The following is an 18,170-nucleotide window of genomic DNA, read 5'->3' on the forward strand; positions in this document are numbered from 1 at the left end:
GTATGTATCTGATGCTGCAAATTTGGAATTTCAATTACAAAATGAAAACCTTATTAAATGCTTGGAAGTGTAGATAGCCATTTTCAACAGACCCAGCCTCATTAGACAAAATGTTTAAAGTAGCTGAAACAAAATGGCAACTTATAACACTTTTTTTGCACATTGCACAGGATCATCTAAGGTCTGCCACTGATGAACCAAGTTTAATGCCTTCACATTTGCCCGTGTAAGAAAAGATAAAATGGTTACGCAGATGACTTAAAGATATATTAGAGACAAACAAGATTCTCAATTTCAGAGCACAGATCCAATATTGAGATGTCACATCTGTGCCACAAACGTGCACGAAAAGCATTGTAAAAGAGCGGCCATCCATTACGCACTATGTGCGCCTTTACAGCACTGGTAACATGACCACAACTCTCTTTTCGGCCACAGTTAGGCAAGCCTGGTTACCCATTTTTGAGATGTAGAGGGAAAAAATAGTAACGGGAAACCAGCAGGGGCAACACACACACACGCTCGCAGTGGTCAATCCTGCCACAAGTTCTTGGCTACTGCAAAGATTGCACCAAAATGCACTATTGCGGTATTCTGCCTGCAAATTCTCGAGCAAGCGTTACATTTTTAACACACAACACAGTGCTCACTGTTTTCAGGTTCTAGTTCTTTTAACGTGACATTCCTGACTCGCAGCCCACAAATTTCTGCGTAAATCTGGATTTCCTGGCAACTCGGACTTTGTGATCTGCTTAACACTAGCAGACAGGAGTAAGTCCTATGATAAAAGAAATTAAAATAAAGGTCCCGCTACACTTTGGTCTTTATTTTGCCATAGAATTTACCTAGTCTACTGTGTATGGAGGTACGCTATTCTGCTTAATCGACAGGCGAGTTAAAAAGTTCTGCAGGGTGCCAAAGATTAGCGTGATATTAAAAAAAAAATTGGGCAATGCAATCTCCTGTGGTGTCATCTACTTATGATGCATCGTAATTGCCCTTAGACAGTCCAGTGGTGGCACTAGGTCCATTAACTCATCAACATCCACGCAAGCTCCTTCCAGCACCCTTTGTCTCGGTCGCACATGTTCACACAATTCAAGAAATGCGGTAACGATGCCTCGCCGGCCTTAGCAACGGAGCTAAGGCACAGAAAGGAAAAAAGAACAGTCTGTACACAACAGCTGCACTTGTCTGGAATACCCAAAGCACAGCGCGTACACACACAACCTTTCACATGTGCTCAACAGTCACCAACAGGAACAACACTTTGCACAGTGTCGACAATGCACTCAAATGAGCATTTTCTTTCTCCACTTCAACTCAGTGAAAAAATAGAGGAACCACTCAGTAAAAAAAAATGGAAATTCAACAACAGTCTTGTGGTGCCCTGTGGGCAGCAGTCCTTTTTGATGAGGGCAAGGCACGGTGCGCTACTTGTGTGACACAAACACCCTGGAGAACAGGCGGGAGAACAGCTTCCCCGCCATGCGAAGCAGCTGCTTGGGCAATGCGCACACTTCCAGCCGCGACGCCTTCTGGCTCCAGTGCTTGATGTAGTCCGTGCGAGCAACAGTCAAGGCAATAACGCACTTGATCAGGACGTCTTGAGGGGTTCATTCTATGCAGGAAGAATTGCACTAAAATAGAAAAGGTCATCGCAAAGAAGGATAAAATATAAAAGTGCGACCACAAGAATCTGTTCATGTTTTTTTTCTTTGGGATGTCCTTTTCTGCTTTAGCGCAGTTTTTCCTGCAACAATGCAGTTGAGGTAATACTCGCAGAAGGCAGCAAAGCAGCTGCACAACCAGGTTTCATAGGCACGATCTTGTCAACGCAACATCACGGGAAAATTAGAGGGAGCAAACAGCCAATAGGCAGAGGGGAAGCACTCCAGATGAATTCATTCAGAAATGTTTCAACATGAGAAGAAATACAGAATTACATAACTGTACATCAATCTTTGAGGGCACCGTTTTTCAGAGCAGAATAACTTTAACCATTTGTTTGTGTTTGATATCCGCCACTAAGTGTCACAATTTTACAAGAAATTTGGTGGTGGCTTAGGGGGCCACTTGCGCAAACCACCAGCACGAGATTTGATTAAGCCATGCACAAATGCTTCTCCAGCACAAATTCTTACGTTTAGATCCAAGCCAAGTCGTCCAAAGACCTTTCTATGTCCATTCTATAGGATTTAATGGTGTCTCCATTCATTTTGTGCCTATTGCTTGCCTAGTAGACAAAATTGTTGACAGCACTGCCTTTTCTAGTTGCTATTCTCATGTCTGACCATCAGACAAGCCTCGACCAATCCCGTGTGGTCCGGCAGAACATTCTACCACACAACGTGTACAAGATCACACTCTATATTTACTCCATAAACTCGGCTTTAGCATCACTAAGTTTGATTTTGCAACTGCTATCTCAAGACTTGCAATCTTGGTCTACAGCCATCTTTTTTTTTACATGGAGCGGACGATCGCTCTTTAATGGGCTGAATATGTTATGTAATGCTGGTGTCACATGGGTACTTTTGATTACAATCACGGCCGATCCATACATGGGTCAATCCAGACAACCTACTGCTACAATGTCACTCTTAACATGATGAGGCATGATCAGGATTAGGCCGATCACAATCTAGTTCACTGACGTCTGCACCAAATTAGATCCAGACTAGTTTGGACTGTGTAAAAGCAGCCACTGTTGATCGAGATCGAGAAATTATACCTCTGATCACCCCTGAACGTGATAAATAGTGCCCATGTGGTGTCAGTGTAACATGTAATTTCTGAGAAAGATGAAGGCTTGAAGACACAAAATGCAGCTGATGAAAAAACGCTGCAGGAGCCCCCCCCCAGCACTTGCGGTTAGTACCAGTAGATTAACACCTTCAATGCCAAGACATAGATCACTCGACCAACTCGATAACACAAACCCTGATAATTGCACATATACTCGTTTTGCCTCTTTATACCACTCCTTACCACTTGTGTGACAGCTCTTGTAAAATTAAATAATGCGGGTGTGTCCTGCCGTCTATAAAGATAACAAACAAACAAATATAACTTGTAGGGAAATTGTTAACAACGAAGGGATGGCATGCTCGCACATCCTTTTTTGTGACAACCGCACGGGACTGGAATCGTCTGCCTACAACTACCGTGCACCACTCCGACCCGCATCAATTCAAGATTGCCCTCGAATCACTGTTTTATTCTGTAATTAATACCCATCCTTCATGTAATACCCCAGCTAGGGCCTTTGAGGTAAATAAATAAATAAATAAATCAGTGTAGGCTCACATCTCTTTGCCAGCATCTCAACAACGCAGCTTTGATGAAACAAGAGAGTCATATGCGTGCACTATTTCACAGCACACGACAAAAACTGCAATGCTAACAGAAACATTTCTCATAATATTGAGAAAAAAAAATACTGGCATGAAGTAAGCAAGAGAGCCTAAAAAAAAAAGAACTGGCAGTGAAAAGGTCAATATTGTGACATACCAGGCAATTCTTAAAATTAATACTCGACTAATCTGTACTTTGGTGCAGCCACAGCATGGCACCCATGAAATGCAAGAGCCAGACAAGGATATAGGAGTGTCCAGGGTGGGTGGCCACCGTTGATGTACAGCACGTACGAGTATCCATCGCGTGGTGAGCCCCGAACTGAGTAGTACAAAGGCAGGAAGGCGTGCGGCCGGAAGCGGCGGCGCTCGTAGAACTGGATGGCGCACGTGTTGGATGCCAGCACATGCAGGTAGACGGCCTTACAGGCACCAGACTGCGGCTGCTGCTGGGACAAGTGCGCAAGCAGGCTGTCCAGCAGGAGTGTGGCTATGCCATTGCGCCGGCACTCGCGCACCTGCACGACATGGCGGATCATGTAGTGTGTCCGTTAAAGGGACACTAAAGAGCAAGACGATTTTTCGTGTGTTAGTAAACAACAATTTCACAATCCCAAACACACGACTCTTAATGCGACATGCCGCTTGGTAAGCGAGAAAACGCACTAAAATAAAAAGCGGGTGGAGATGCCACCCTCAGATTCCCATGCTGTTGCGAAGCGTGCCTCCGACGACGTTACGAAGGGCGCCACGAATCTCACCAATGCAACCACTGTTTCGAAAGACGGCGACGCCAACACGGTCCCGAAGGCGCCACTGCTTCGAACTCCGCCGGGAAGGTCACCAGCCGTTTGGTAGCGTAGGTTTCTCAGCTCGCGACTGCTTCTGCGCAGAGCTGATAGACGAGCGGATGAGACGACGGTGAGTTAAACAAGGTTTATGTACAGCATATATACAGAGGCGTTACAAATTCGGCACTGGGGCCGACAGCTTAGAGACCCGAAGAGCCGAGCTCTCCTCTCTAACACATAGGTCTGCTCTCAAATGGGTCTGCTTTTTGACACACATGTCTGCTCTGTCACACGTCTGCTGCTCGCGACGCGCCGCAGGGCTTCTGTTATATGCGCCGGGTGGATTCTTTGAGTAACCAAATGTTCAACCAGAAGCGCCGCTGGTCGTGAGGTCAGACTCCTCCAATGGGGTCGCCGCTGGGCCGCGTCATTCTTTCTCATCGAATCTGGAAAGGCTGCGCTGCAGGTGGCTGCACCCAAGGACAAGTGACGTCGCCATGCATTGCATCAGACTCGCCAGACAGGAAGGCGCCGGCTCGCTGGCTGAGGTGACTCACTGTGCGTGCGCGGCAGAGAGGCACCGTCGCGTGATGACGCCGTTGAGTTGTTCATCGCGTCAGGCAGGCTCACGTGCTGGCCTTGACACAGATTGCCTTTTTCAGAGGCATGGACATTCGCTGTGGACTCGCAGGCATAACAGCACCCCCGCCGCCAGACAATGCGCCGGAAAGACAAGCTGCTTCCACGTGGCTCGGATGTCGGGCGCGCTCGTTCGCCAGATCCCTCCAGGTTCGCCTCGAGGGCCATGGGGAGAATGCAGCTCCAGACTCCAATCCGGGAACACATCCCATTCTTGAGGACGGATCCCAGCTCCACTGGCTTGTCGCCACAACTTGTCGACCAGCTTCGCTCGTCTCTTCTGACGATCTTTGGTTTCAGCACTTGTCGATGGTTCTGCAACTTGTCAAGAACGGTTCGACAACAGACAACACACGACACAAGCAAGTGCCCTCGGTCACCCGACAGAACACCAGACAAAGTATAGTACAACATATACCTAGCTACGTGTCTATCGGAATTTCGTTCCCTCTACATCAAGAGGCACATGTGGGAGACAAGACTTAAAATGACAACTCAAATTTTTACACGTACAATAACTTAACGAAATAGTATAGAACATAAAGTTGGCTCCTTGAGCTCATTCTGGACAAGAGCGCTGAGCTAAGGCCGTGATGAGGACAAAATATTGCCCCGAATCGCCAGCGAGAAACCGAAAGGTGGAGAAGGTACTAACTAAACGCACGGATCAATGCGTCTGCATTAGCGTTTAGCTTTCCTTTTTTTGTAGCGAACGTCAAAGTTGTGCTGTTGAAGTATCATGCTCCACCTCAGTAACCGGCCACTTTTAGGCGACGATACCTATGCGGTACTAAGGGCTGCTCGTACTTGCGACGTTGCACATCTGTGTAACTACAATAGGGGAGTCCAGATTTCTCATAAAAAGAAACATTCATTCTCAGCTCCTTCTGGACTTCACTTAACCTAGGCTCTAGGTTCAACTGCTCCAAGATTACCTCCGATCCCCTTTCGATTACATCACTAAAACTCAAAATTTCTGCTCCCTCTTCCTCTGAAGCATTCAACAGCAGATTTACGACCGCTTGATGTTGAACGTATGGTTTCATCAAGTTGTAAATTTTGTCCGGCTGCCTTCCTAATTTCACTTCATAATTGGTAAAGGAAAGCTTCATGGGTGCCTTCCACTTGTCCGCGAATTTCCCCGCTCTCTGACAAGTGTCGCATGAGCGTACAAAGTCTTCGATATCCTTCCAGCATTTCGGCCAATAAAACTTGAGGGAAACTCTAGCCTTGGTCTTTTTTATGCCGAGATGCCCGGCCCACGAGTTTTCATGCGCCCGTTTCAATAGTTGGTGATGATACTTTTGCGGCACCAAGAGCTGCTCATACTTGCGACCTTGTGCGTTTGTGTAGCTCCTATACAAAAGCCCTGCTTTCTCAAAAAAAGAAACATTCTTTTTCTTTTTTCCCAAGTTTACGCTTTCCATTAGCGCTTTTATCGAGAGGTCCTCACGCTGCTCTCAAATGAGCGTTTCTCGATCAACCCTCGACAGCTCACTCCAACTTTCCGCTACAGGCGAGAGCGTTGCACCCCTCTCGCTCTGACTCAATGGCGCCATGTCGTCTCCCCCTGCTACGGAAACCACGCCAGTCGCTTCGGCGACGGGCCGCTTGACTGACTGCTCAAATGACTCACACGGAGAATTTCGTATCTGAGGTTCCGTCGACTCGCCGCCAAGGTCACACAGATCTGCTGCTTTTGAACTGGTTTCACCACATTTAACAAGATCAAGCTTCCGCGCTTGCGATCGCGTGAGGGCCATGTATGCTAAGTTGGGGAAGAACGATTTACCCTGCTCTTTGAGAAGCTGCTCTGAGTTGTGAGAGAAAAGATAAGGAAAACTATCAGGAAGCGCGGCAGACACAGCCGCTTCGGTGCGAAGCTTACCGAACGGGCCTTCAATGACAACCGTAGCGATTGGTAAGCAAGCACTCTGCTCCTCGGCGACTTGCCTAATCCACGCGCATTCTCCTGTAAAGTCATCCGAAGACACCAATGAAGGATGGACAACGTCTATGGTTGCCGCTGAGTCTCTAAGTGCTCGACACATTTTCCCATTCACCCTAATTTCTTGGAGATACGGCTCTAACAACCGCATGTTCTTTTCCGATTCGCGGATTGTTGCAAAAGCAAACTTTTGCTTACAGTTTATCGCGATGTGCCCTTCCTTTTTGCAGTTGTAGCATATTAGCGGCTTCCGTGATTCAAACGCCCGTGTGGTATCAGTGCGTTGTTTAGGAACCTCACTCGATTTCTCCGCTTCTGTTTGCCCTTCCCCTACAGTGTCCTTCGTAAGAGACGGGTCCTTCTTGAAATTACGGTGCGGAGCGGGTTTCCGTTGATCAGGTTTCTTTGAAAAGCCCTCTTTCCTTTCATCCTTTTCAACGCGCACTGCCCTGCTATGCAACTTTCGGCGAGTATAATACTCCTCAGCTAACTCTGCTGCCTTGTTTAGCTGTACTTCACCAAGTTTGTCCTGCAGCCAAAGCTTGACATCCTCCTCGATACAACGGTATAATTGCTCCAATGCAATGCATTCTACCACTTTATCGCGGTCGTCATAAACACCTTCGCCCTTGAGCCATTCAATTGAATCGGCTTTAAGACGAAACGCGAAGTCAACGTGTGACTCATTCCCCTTTTTAGCATACCGGAACCTTTGCCTGAAAGCCTCGGGTGACAACTTATAACGTCTCAAGAGCACTTCCTTAACCTCGTCATAGCCCTCAAACACTTCCCTCGACAAGCAAGTTAACGCGTCGGACACTTTGCCGGGAAGAAGAGCTAACAGGTTCCGCGCCCAAAGAGACCGCTCCAAAGCATTTCGCTCAGACGTGTTCAAACTTGACGAGATACTTCGCCATGTCCTCGCCTACTACGAACGGTGGCAATTGGTCCCGAATTCTATAACCCCTGACCTGAACTGTCGCAGAAGCTACGCTAGGCGCCTGCGAACACTGTAGGATTGCCAATTCTATTCGTTTCAACTCGAAGCGTACCTGTCTCTCGGCCTCCTCGCGCTCGCGACGTTCGCGCCTTTCAGCTTCTTCACGTTCGCGAACTTCTCGCCTTTCAGCTTCTTCATGTTCGCGAGCTTCTACTTCTCGCCTTTCAGCCTCCTCGCGGCGTGCTTTGATATCCTCCCAGGCCTCATCGACTTCCTCAGCTGACACTCCTTCATTCTTCATGATCTCAAGGATCGCTTGCTTTCGTTTCGCACGGCCCAAAGTAATGCCGAGTTCCTCACAAATTTCTTCCTTCACTTTAAGGTTCTCCATCGTTCACACTAGCCTCTTGCTGTTTGCCTCTGTTAAGAATTTACTTGCCGTACCCACTATAAGTCTGCTAACAAAACGCGCAAAGAATTTTTCACACTCCCGTGTTTACCCCTTCCGCATTAACTTTGGTTTCAAAGCACTTTGACTTCGCTTGAAATGATCAAAGCTCACTTCGATGCCTCACACAGCCCTTCTCTAAACTACTACAACCTGAGCTAGAGTAGTCTGGTGAACTGAGGGGAAAACATCAGGCACTCACCGCATCGATGTCGCTGACGCCGGCCGATCCCACCGCTGCCACCACTGTTGCGAAGCGTGCCTCCGGCGACGTTACGAAGGGCGCCACGAATCTCACCGATGCAACCACTGTTTCGAAAGACGGCGACGCCAACACGGTCCCGAAGGCGCCACTGCTTCGAACTCTGCTGGGAAGGTCACCAGCCGTTTGGTAGCGTAGGTTTCTCAGCTCGCGACTGCTTCTGCGCAGAGCTGATAGACGAGCGGACGAGACGACGGTGAGTTAAACAAGGTTTATGTACAGCATATATACGGTATAATATGGAGAGAATTGAACACGCTCTGAAAAACGGAAGAAGCGTCAAAGCAGTGAAGAGGAAACTTGGGATAGGCAAAAGTAGGATGTATGCACTAAGGGACAAAGAAGGCAAAATAACTACCAATATGGATAGGATAGTTAAAATAGCGGAGGAGTTTTACAGAGATCTGTACAGTAGCCGAGACAACCACGACCTTAATACTATAAGAACTAGCAGTAACCCAGATGACACCCCACCAGTAATGATAGAAGAAGTCAGAAAAGCTTTGGAGAGCATGCAAAGAGTCAAAGCTGCTGGTGAGGATCAGGTAACATCAGATCTGCTGAAAGATGGAGGACAGATTGTGTTAGAAAAACTAGCCACCCTGTTTACGAGGTGTCTCCTGACGGGAAGGGTACCACAGTCTTGGAAGAACGCTAACATCATCTTAATACATAAGAAAGGAGATGACAAGGACTTGAAGAATTACAGGCCGATCAGCTTGCTCTCTGTAGTATACAAGCTATTTACAAAGGTAATTGCTAACAGAGTAAAGAAAACATTAGAATTCAATCAACCAAAGGAACAAGCAGGATTTCGAACAGGCTACTCAACAATTGATCACATTCATACTATCAATCAGGTCATAGAGAAATGCTCGAAGTATAACCAACCACTATACATAGCCTTCATAGATTACGAGAAGGCGTTTGATTCAGTAGAAATATCAGCCGTCATGCAGACACTGCGGAATCAGGGCATAGATGAAGTATATATAAACGTTCTGGAAGAAATCTACAGGGGATCAACTGCTACCATAGTGCTTCATAAAGAAAGCAACAGAATACCAATCAAGAAGGGTGTAAGGCAGGGGGACACAATCTCCCCAATGCTATTTACCGCATGCTTACAGGAGGTTTTCAGAAGCCTAGAATGGGAACAGTTAGGGATAAGAGTTAATGAAGAATACCTTAGTAACCTGCGCTTCGCCGATGACATTGCATTGCTGAGTAACTCAGGGGACGAATTGCAACTCATGATTACGGAGTTAGACAAGGAGAGCAGAAAGGTGGGTCTTAAAATTAATCTACAGAAAACGAAAGTAATGTACAACAACCTCGGAAAGGAGCAGCGCTTCGAGATAGGTAATAGTGCACTTGAAGTTGTAAAAGACTGTCTACTTAGGGCAGGTAATAACCGCTGAGCCTAACCACGAGATTGAAGTAACTAGAAGAATAAGAATGGGGTGGAGCACATTCGGCAAGCACTCTCAAATTATGACAGGTAGATTGCCACTATCCCTCAAGAGGAAGGTATATAACAGCTGTATCTTGCCAGTACTTAGCTACGGAGCAGAAACCTGGAGACTTACAAAGAGGGTTCAGCTTAAACTGAGGACGACGCAGCGAGCAATGGAAAGAAAAATGGTAGGTGCAACCTTAAGAGACAAGAAGAGAGCAGAGTGGATTAGGGAACAAACGGGGGTTAAGGATATCATAGTTGAAATAAAGAAGAGGAAATGGACATGGGCCGGGCATGTAGCGCGTAGACAGGATAACCGCTGGTCATTAAGGGTAACTAACTGGATTCCCAGAGAAGGGAAGCGGGTTAGGGGAAGACAGAAGGTTAGGTGGGCAGATGAGATTAAGAAGTTTGCGGGTATAAATTGGCAGCCGCAAGCACAGGACCGGGTTAACTGGCGGAACATGGGAGAGGCCTTTGTCCTGCAGTGGACGTAATCAGGCTGATGATGATGATGATGATATATACAGAGGCGTTACAAATTCGGCACTGGGGCCGACAGCTTAGAGACCCGAAGAGCCGAGCTCTCCTCTCTAACACATAGGTCTGCTCTCAAATGGGTCTGCTCTGTCACACATGTCTGCTGCTCGCGACGCGCCGCAGGGCTTCTTTTATATGCGCCGGGTGGATTCTTTAAGTAACCAAATGTCCAACCAGAAGCGCCGCTGGTCGTGAGGTCAGACTCCTCCAATGGGGTCGCCGCTGGGCCGCGTCATTCTTTCTCATCGGATCTGGAAAGGCTGCGCTGCAGGTGGCTGCACCCAAGGACGAGTGACGTCGCCATGCATTGCGTCAGACTCGCCAGACAGGAAGGCGCCGGCTCGCTGGCTGAGGTGACTCACTGTGCGTGCGCGGCAGAGAGGCACCGTCGCGTGATGACGCCGTTGAGTTGTTCATTGCGTCAGGCGGGCTCGTGTGCTGGCCTTGACACAGATTGCCTTTTTCAGAGGCATGGACGTTCGCTGTGGACTCGCAGGCATAACAATGCCCAATACCATGCTGTAGTAAATTTTCAAGGCATCTACTGGGTCCTGCATAGCTTCTACTCGATAAAAATGAAGCAAGTTTTCATTTGTAGGTGCGATTAGACCCTAACATACGAAGGTGGTTCGGAAAATTTCATCGAGCCAATGTCACGAAAATGTGAAAAATATATTTTGTATTTGTTACATCGCACGTAGAGAGTTTAGCACGAAATTTAAAAATGAAACTTCAACCGTGATTTTCTACGCTAATAATGAAGTTATGAATGTGAGACTTATGGCATTAGATTTCTCGGAGTGCAGTTTATCAATAAAAACCAAGTCATTGTTTCTTTTTAGTGTCCCTTTAAGGTTCATTCAGGCTTACAACTAGCACTGATCGTGCAACTGTTTGCGAATGAAAACCGAAAATCGACACGTGGCGACCAATGTTCACACTTGCGAGCAACTTCGTCAGCACACGGAACTCGCGTCTGTTTGCATTACTATTACCCTGTAAAATAAGCTGTTGCTGTTCCTGCTCAGACGTTGGCGACTGCAGTTGAAGCAACTGAAAAAACTAACAGTAAGTGACTGATACAGAGCAGTTCCTTGCAACCAAAGCAACCAATTGTGACCAGTCATTTTGAGACTCACTAAGTCACAGGATTAGTGCTAGTCACAGGTGTTGATTGATACGTGGTGTTTAACGTACCAAAACCACCATATGATTATGAGAGACGCCGTAGTGGAGGGCTCCGGAAATTTTGACTACCTGGGGTTCTTTAACATGCACCCAAATCTGAGCACACAAGCCTACAACGTTTCCGCCTCCATCGGAAATGCAGCCACCGCAGCCGGGATTTGAACCCGCGACCTGCGGGTCAGCAGCCGAGTGCCTTAGCCACTATACCACCACGGCGGGGCAGTCACAGGCGTGAATGAGCCTTTATAGTCTAGGCTTAGACATTGTTTTAAACTGCAAGAACAGGGCTGGACGTTGGGCATTGCTTTCGCTCCAATAACCACAGTTCAGAAGGCTTGCTTTAGTCACCTTTTTTTACTAGGTCAAAACTTGCGATAAGCCTCCCCATAACGATCTCATTTTAGTACCTAATAGTACTCTAACGACAGTTTTAGTTTAGCATCAGCATGATAGTGAGGGTTAAGGGAATAGCATTATCGCATCGTAAACATCTGTTGCAGAAAAAGAGCTTTTCTACAGTAGAATAACAAATACATGTCTAACCTGTGACTATGGCCTCCCCAAACAGAGGATGAATGCATTTAAAAACAGTGACAAGAAAAAAACAACTGAGAATGCCCGTCTGTATCCCAGCATACAGTTATATTCCTATACTTTAGCAATAATGCAAATAAATAAGTATGAACCATACATCCAGAAGTTCCAGAATTTTTTACAGCGATTCTCTAGTTAGGCCACCAAACACTCGAAATTGGAAGTGATCTTAAAATCTCCACTAAGTAATACGTAACACGCAGTCATTTGATGCCATCTGAAGCTAAGCGATGCCATTTTGTGGCCACTTGCAGCAAACAAAGTGAATTCAGTTATATCAAAACCTAATGCAGTTCGCAATGGGCATCCAAAACAACCGTCACGTTTTATTCGATTGAGTAAACCACGCAAATACTAAATCTGAGAAATAGCATGCATACAATAAACTCTACGCATTTATTAGCGCAACCCGCCGTTTTGCGCACTTCAAATCCCGGAAAATTAGAACTGTCTATTCAATGTTAGTTGGTGCTTCTACATTTTGTGTCTTTGTTGTGTAAGTTCTGTGCCAGAGCTAGTCACAATAAATTTATCATTTCCCAATGAAAGCAGTGCCAAGGAAAGCCATGTTTTCAGTTCGCGCACTCAAACAGAAAGGCATTAAGTACAAACACTGCAACCAGGCCTCATAATGTCGGCAACTATAACTAGAAGCAAGTTGATAAATGCGCTCTTCAGCTGCTTACACTGCAAGGTATGTTTCCTTAAGACGATTGCACTTGGGAGAAATATACAGAAAGGGTAAATGCACCACATCTGTTGTGACGTTGAGCAGGACCAGTGCATTACAGAAACACTTACTGCTAGACAGTGGTTTAAAAAGGTGCTGAAAAGTTTCTTTTCTTTTTTGCATCACATGAAAGTCATGTTCTCAAGATCTCAGAAAATGGATGGATAAGTATGAGTGCATCATGACAAATTAGTTGCCACATATTTTTAAAGTCTACTTTCAGTTCTCACTGTACCATGATGCCACAACACGGTATGAGCTTCTTATCACACGCTCGTACAAGATGTTGTGGTGGATCCATGACTGCTCCTCTGTTGGTGGCGCACGAGTGAGCATTAAGAAAGCTTTTGTGACATACAAGTAGCCATTTTGTGTGTTCTGGTCTTTCACGTCACGCTAGTGTGATGTCACTAGGAGTGCCACACAAGAATTGACTTTAAAAGGTCCCTGCAACATTTTTTCAGCGTGGTCAGAAAATTTTGCCGATCAGTAGTCAAGGCTCCTGAAAACACACAAGCCAAACATTATAGTGCAGTGCGGAGCCTGAAATTTACAATTAATTTGAAAAGTTGGCTAAAAATCCTTCTTTCTTCTCACTTCAAATAATGCCATACACTCAAATGGCCATGCCATGTGCCCAAATTCACGGCCATTGGCTGATTTGTGCATCGTGGGCGGCATAGTTATAGCGCCAGCCACGAGAGTCCGCCACGTGCCAACACTCAAAATTTTACTGAAGGTTAGCAGCACGTTGAAAGAAAAAAAGAAAAGTGTGCAAAGTCGTGAAGTGCACGTGACAACTTTTTTTCCCCGTGCTATCCCTCTGCTTAGATTCCAACACGTTTGTCAGGATGAGAGAAGAAAGAAATCAATTACAGCATGCAACACACAGAGCACTCTCTGTAACGCCCCTCGTACCAGACCAATTCTAAAAATTTTTTGCAGTAGTCGATTCGTGAGGCTATTAGCCAACTCCTTTAATGGAGTGGTTTGGTGGTTTTTTGGCAAAGTGTTGCATGGCCCTTCTAATATTTCATTTATTTCATTTCATTTCATTTATTCAATCATACGGACCCGAAGGCATTACATAAAGGGGGGCCGTACATCTAGGTTGTAAGTTCCTAAGCAATATAACAATATGAGGGTACACACTTATTACAATGAATGAGCAAATAAAGAACACAAGCGGGAATAACACGCATTTATTTATTTATTTATTTATTTACAGTACCTACAGCGCCCGCGAGGGGCATTAGTGTAGGGGGGAGATAACGATTTCGAAATGCAGAAAGGCGACAGTCCATTAACACTGAGTTGAACATAAAAGAAATACAGATACATAATAAAGCATCCAATGGTGACACGTAATAAACATTGACGTGTGTTAAGGTACAGCAGCAAGAAAAAAAATATGTATATAAAATGCATATGCACACACATATATATATACATATATATACACACACAAATAAAAGCAGGCTAAAAAAAAAAAAGCTGAAGCGTAGATCGCTAGAGAGATGAAACGAAAGTGTAGGCAACTTTAATGTGTGCTCAGGCTACGATAAAATATGATGTTCCAGCGCAGTGGCGAATGTTTCCCTGGACGCGGCTACAATTTCATGAGGTAGTTTGTTCCATTGCTTAATTGATCGTGGAAAAAATGAATATTTAAAAAGGTTAATTCTGGTAGCGAACTCGCGCACTTTAACGGGGTGATCAGTACGAGCAGATATATACGTAGGCTCCGATATGTAGTTTTCTTTGTGAATACCCGTTAAACTATAGAATATTTTGTGAAACAGAGATAAACGTAAGAATTTGCGCCTGTCTTCAAGAAGAGGCCATCCTAAAGTACTCCTGATTTCGAAAGATCTTTTAGAAAAGTTGTAATCACCCGTGACGAAACGGGCCGCTCTCAGCTGCACGCGTTCTAGAGCGTCAATGTTCACCTTAGTAAAAGGGTCTCACGTGCTGCACGCGTATTCCAAAAGTGGGCGTACATTCGACATATACAGGATTTCTTTCAGGCTGGCCGGTGCTTGTTAGTGCATAACAAAACATAAAAATAAAATACCTCAAGAGCATGTACTGAACTTCACTCTTGCTCAAAGCCATCTCGATATAAAGGAAATTCATATGACAGAGCAAGCTCGGCTTCAAAAACTGGTGTGAGTATCCCTTCTTCAATGAGAACAGCGTGTGCGAACTCACCACCCCCAGGGTGAGAATGTAGGCAACCTGTGCAGCGGGCGGGAAGTTTGCGGCCAGGAGCCCCGCATCTTCTCGGTTGCACTGGGACTGCGCCTTGCTTTCGGCAACAATGAGGCCAATGATGCGACCGCCATACATGGCCGCCAAGGCGAAAAACCTGCGCACATTCGTCCACGACCCGCGGAATAATAGTTGGTACAAGCGACCGTTTCTAGAGTTGAATAACCTGTTATTAAATAGCCTAAGTCAAGTCAAATTATGGCCACTTAGAGCGTTAGAATGGGCACCAAGGGATGAGAAATGTTGCCAAGGGTTAGGAGGGGCAATCAAATCGAAAATTTTGCATGGAGAACATGGAATCGACTTGCCCAGGATAGGCTAGATAGATATTCTTTTGGAGAGGCCTTTGTACTGCAGTAAGCATAAAATCGGCTAAGGGCCCTTTGGGTAGCAATTAACTACCTACATAAAAAAATCCCTTTAAAAAGTGCCAAGGTGCATTTGTTGCATCTTCAGAACAATGAAGTGCATTGCTTAACAGCAACGACTACAACAACCTTGAGATATTCAGCCTCTGAGGCTTGGTCAGTTAGCACTATACTGCTAGGAAGTCAACTGCTTCAACAGCTGAGGAAGTCAACCTGCTTTAAGAATAACCAGTCAAGGATGACAAGACACCTTTGACAAAGAAAGGTCCACCTCTCGAAACATTCAGCTAGCCTGTCTCAAGCACATGCTCGCTCAACCACATTAGCACGCCTTGTGTTTCTATCTGTCAGCTGCCACCTTTAAGGTTTGGATGTCAGAGGCGTAAGCACGCACCTGGGATTGGAGGTGATGTCATGGTACCAGGAGTCCGGGTACTCGATGGGGAACCAGTCGGTGCAGAGTCTGCGCACCTCGGGGGCATCGTCAGGTGCCAGGAACCGGAGCTGCACGTTGCTGTCACTCGCCAGGGGCACGGCTCCCAGCATGCAGGCTGTGCCCCACAGCTCGCCTGCTCGTCACACACACTGAAATACCACATACAAAGCACTATCTTATATCCCCTCCAGGAACGAATTATGATTCACTCTATAGAAATGTGCCAAATTTGCATAGCGTAATTCCAAGGCACTCAATATTACATTCCAAGAAAAAAATTGAGGAATCTGTTTTGCACAAGTTTTGTAATGTTAAGTAGTGTTTAATTTAATGTTAAGTAGTGTTTATTAACAAAGTTGTTTTACAATCACCCTTGAACCTTTGTGGCAAAGCTCGAGCAGGGAGTGTCTGAATTCCATTACATGTGCTCATGCGTGTTTGTTCCAATCACCGTAACGATTATTCTCCAGTAGTGATCATTCTTAATGTAGTTCTGCTTTCATTGCATGCCTTTATGCCTGTTTATTCCACTCTAAACACACTATCTTTAATTATGCAGCTTCAATTTCAACATGCAACCAATGTGTTCAAGTAACTTAATGACGTTCTTGCCCTTGGCATTTTGAGAAAACTCTTTCTATACTACACATGTTCCTTCATTGCCATGTGCACACTGGGTGCTGTAAAGACACCATAAGCAGGCCGATGTGTATTTAAAAGAAGAAAGTGCTGCACAATGCTTTCGCAGACTGAATATATACGTGGTCGCAACAGGAAGCCGATCAGAAACGCTGATCGCCGCCGAATATCCCTCTTCCAGCACATGAAAGTAGGACCATGGAGATGGCTTTGAGGTGTACAGGAAAGAAGGAAGACAGTTAAACCGTTCCTATTTGTAAACAACGACTCCTACTGCCACGAAAACGACGACGGACGGCGCTATTACAACGAACAAGCCAGCGATCTAGGAAAATAGTCCAAACGAAATAGCACAGCTCACGGTCCGGCACGTTTTCAAACGCCCACCGCAGCGCGATTTAGAAGTTGCGATCAGTGAACGAAAACACCGGATGGAATGTCCAATCTCCAAGCGCCCACGAACAGTGCGATGTAACGTTCCTCGAGAACCGCTCGGAAGGCTGAAGCTATATTTGTGAATAGTTCGTGCACTGAACAAACCTATAAACGGGTTCGATCACATTTAACGGGCTGCGATCAAGCAACAGCAGCTCGAGAAAAGTTGCAGCTGGGGCTCCGCATTGCGCAATGACTGGCACAGAGGTTAGCCATGCACCAGGCGCAGGTGCTCTGGTTGCATACTTACGGCTGCAGCGGAAGGCCACCGGCGGCTGTTCTCGTATCATAAGACACGGCTGTGCGTGTAGCAGCTGGGCAGATATCGCGATAGCTTGGCTAATGCGGACATCCTAAAACGAGAGCCAAACATTGAGACCATTCCAAATCTCACCTGGGCCGAAAGCGACGCTACCGACACCTACGCGGACAGGGAAATCCCCCCTTGCTATCGAAACCGAAAAAACGACTGTCATACTTTCTCGTTCCTTTCGTTGCGATGTTTTACATTTTCCCGCAAGTAAACAATAATGAATTGAAGGCAATTTGTGGAACGAATTGGTGATTAGTTTATTGACGCAGTTTCGGTTTCGCTTTTTTCGTGCAAATTTTTTGCTCTGCAGCAAATGTGCACATTTTCATCAATTTTTGAGGTGTAATGTCGCCTGCGTCTATGGTGAACACGTCATTCGAATTCAGGACCTCATAGAAGCTGTTTAACTTTTACCACCTTGAAAACTTACGAGGCGCTGACTTCAGATGTGGGTGGTCGAGCCGGAGCGTGGATGTAAATTCCGGTGTAGCAAAATACATTCGTGAAGCGATCTTGCCCTTCCAACACAGATTTGAAGCCATGTAAGGTATTTCCAAGTTTAGCAACTAAACTCTCCAAATGAAGTATTTTAGCACTACATACAGTAAAACCATGTTCCGAAATTCTTGAGACAAAAAATATATAACTAGCCAAGATAATGCCTACTCTACATTCGTTAAAACCTCACAGTTTTGCTCAGTAATGTTTTAAGCATCGCAGCTGGAACTAGTACGAAACAAACATTTATACTATCATCTTTTAACTGAATAAGGGCAAGAGCTACTGTAATATTTAAACTACTTTGCCATAACC

At 45.7% G+C, this 18,170-nt stretch overlaps 1 protein-coding gene across 1 annotated transcript; it reads right to left on the reverse strand.

Annotated features, from left to right (window-relative positions):
• Positions 1-1,282: 1,282 nt before the first annotated feature.
• On the reverse strand, positions 1,283-17,434 carry Naa60 (N-alpha-acetyltransferase 60). The gene is made up of 5 exons (XM_075868552.1): positions 17,295-17,434; positions 15,929-16,119; positions 15,107-15,263; positions 3,606-3,874; positions 1,283-1,563 (listed from the first exon to the last, which is right to left on the reverse strand). Exons 2-5 carry the CDS (start codon positions 16,078-16,080, stop codon positions 1,434-1,436), a joined length of 708 nt encoding a protein of 235 aa, XP_075724667.1. The 5' UTR covers positions 16,081-16,119; positions 17,295-17,434; the 3' UTR covers positions 1,283-1,433.
• Between the last annotated feature and the right edge of the window lie 736 nt (positions 17,435-18,170).

Source organism: Rhipicephalus microplus, chromosome 7 (assembly GCF_043290135.1).
Source record: "Rhipicephalus microplus isolate Deutch F79 chromosome 7, USDA_Rmic, whole genome shotgun sequence".
NCBI classification, from domain to species: Eukaryota; Metazoa; Arthropoda; class Arachnida; order Ixodida; family Ixodidae; genus Rhipicephalus; species Rhipicephalus microplus.

Bases quoted from the DNA above. Each gene is read 5' to 3' on its own strand.
- Naa60 (XM_075868552.1), bottom strand. From the start codon at position 16,080: ATGCTGGGAGCCGTGCCCCTGGCGAGTGACAGCAACGTGCAGCTCCGG. The intron at 15,264-15,928 runs GTGCGTGCTTAC...GAATGTGCGCAG, and splicing joins GACATCACCTCCAATCCCAG to GTTTTTCGCCTTGGCGGCCA. The intron at 1,564-3,605 runs ATATCCTTGTCT...TGTTGCTCGCAC, and splicing joins CACCCACCCTGGACACTCCT to GGACTACATCAAGCACTGGA.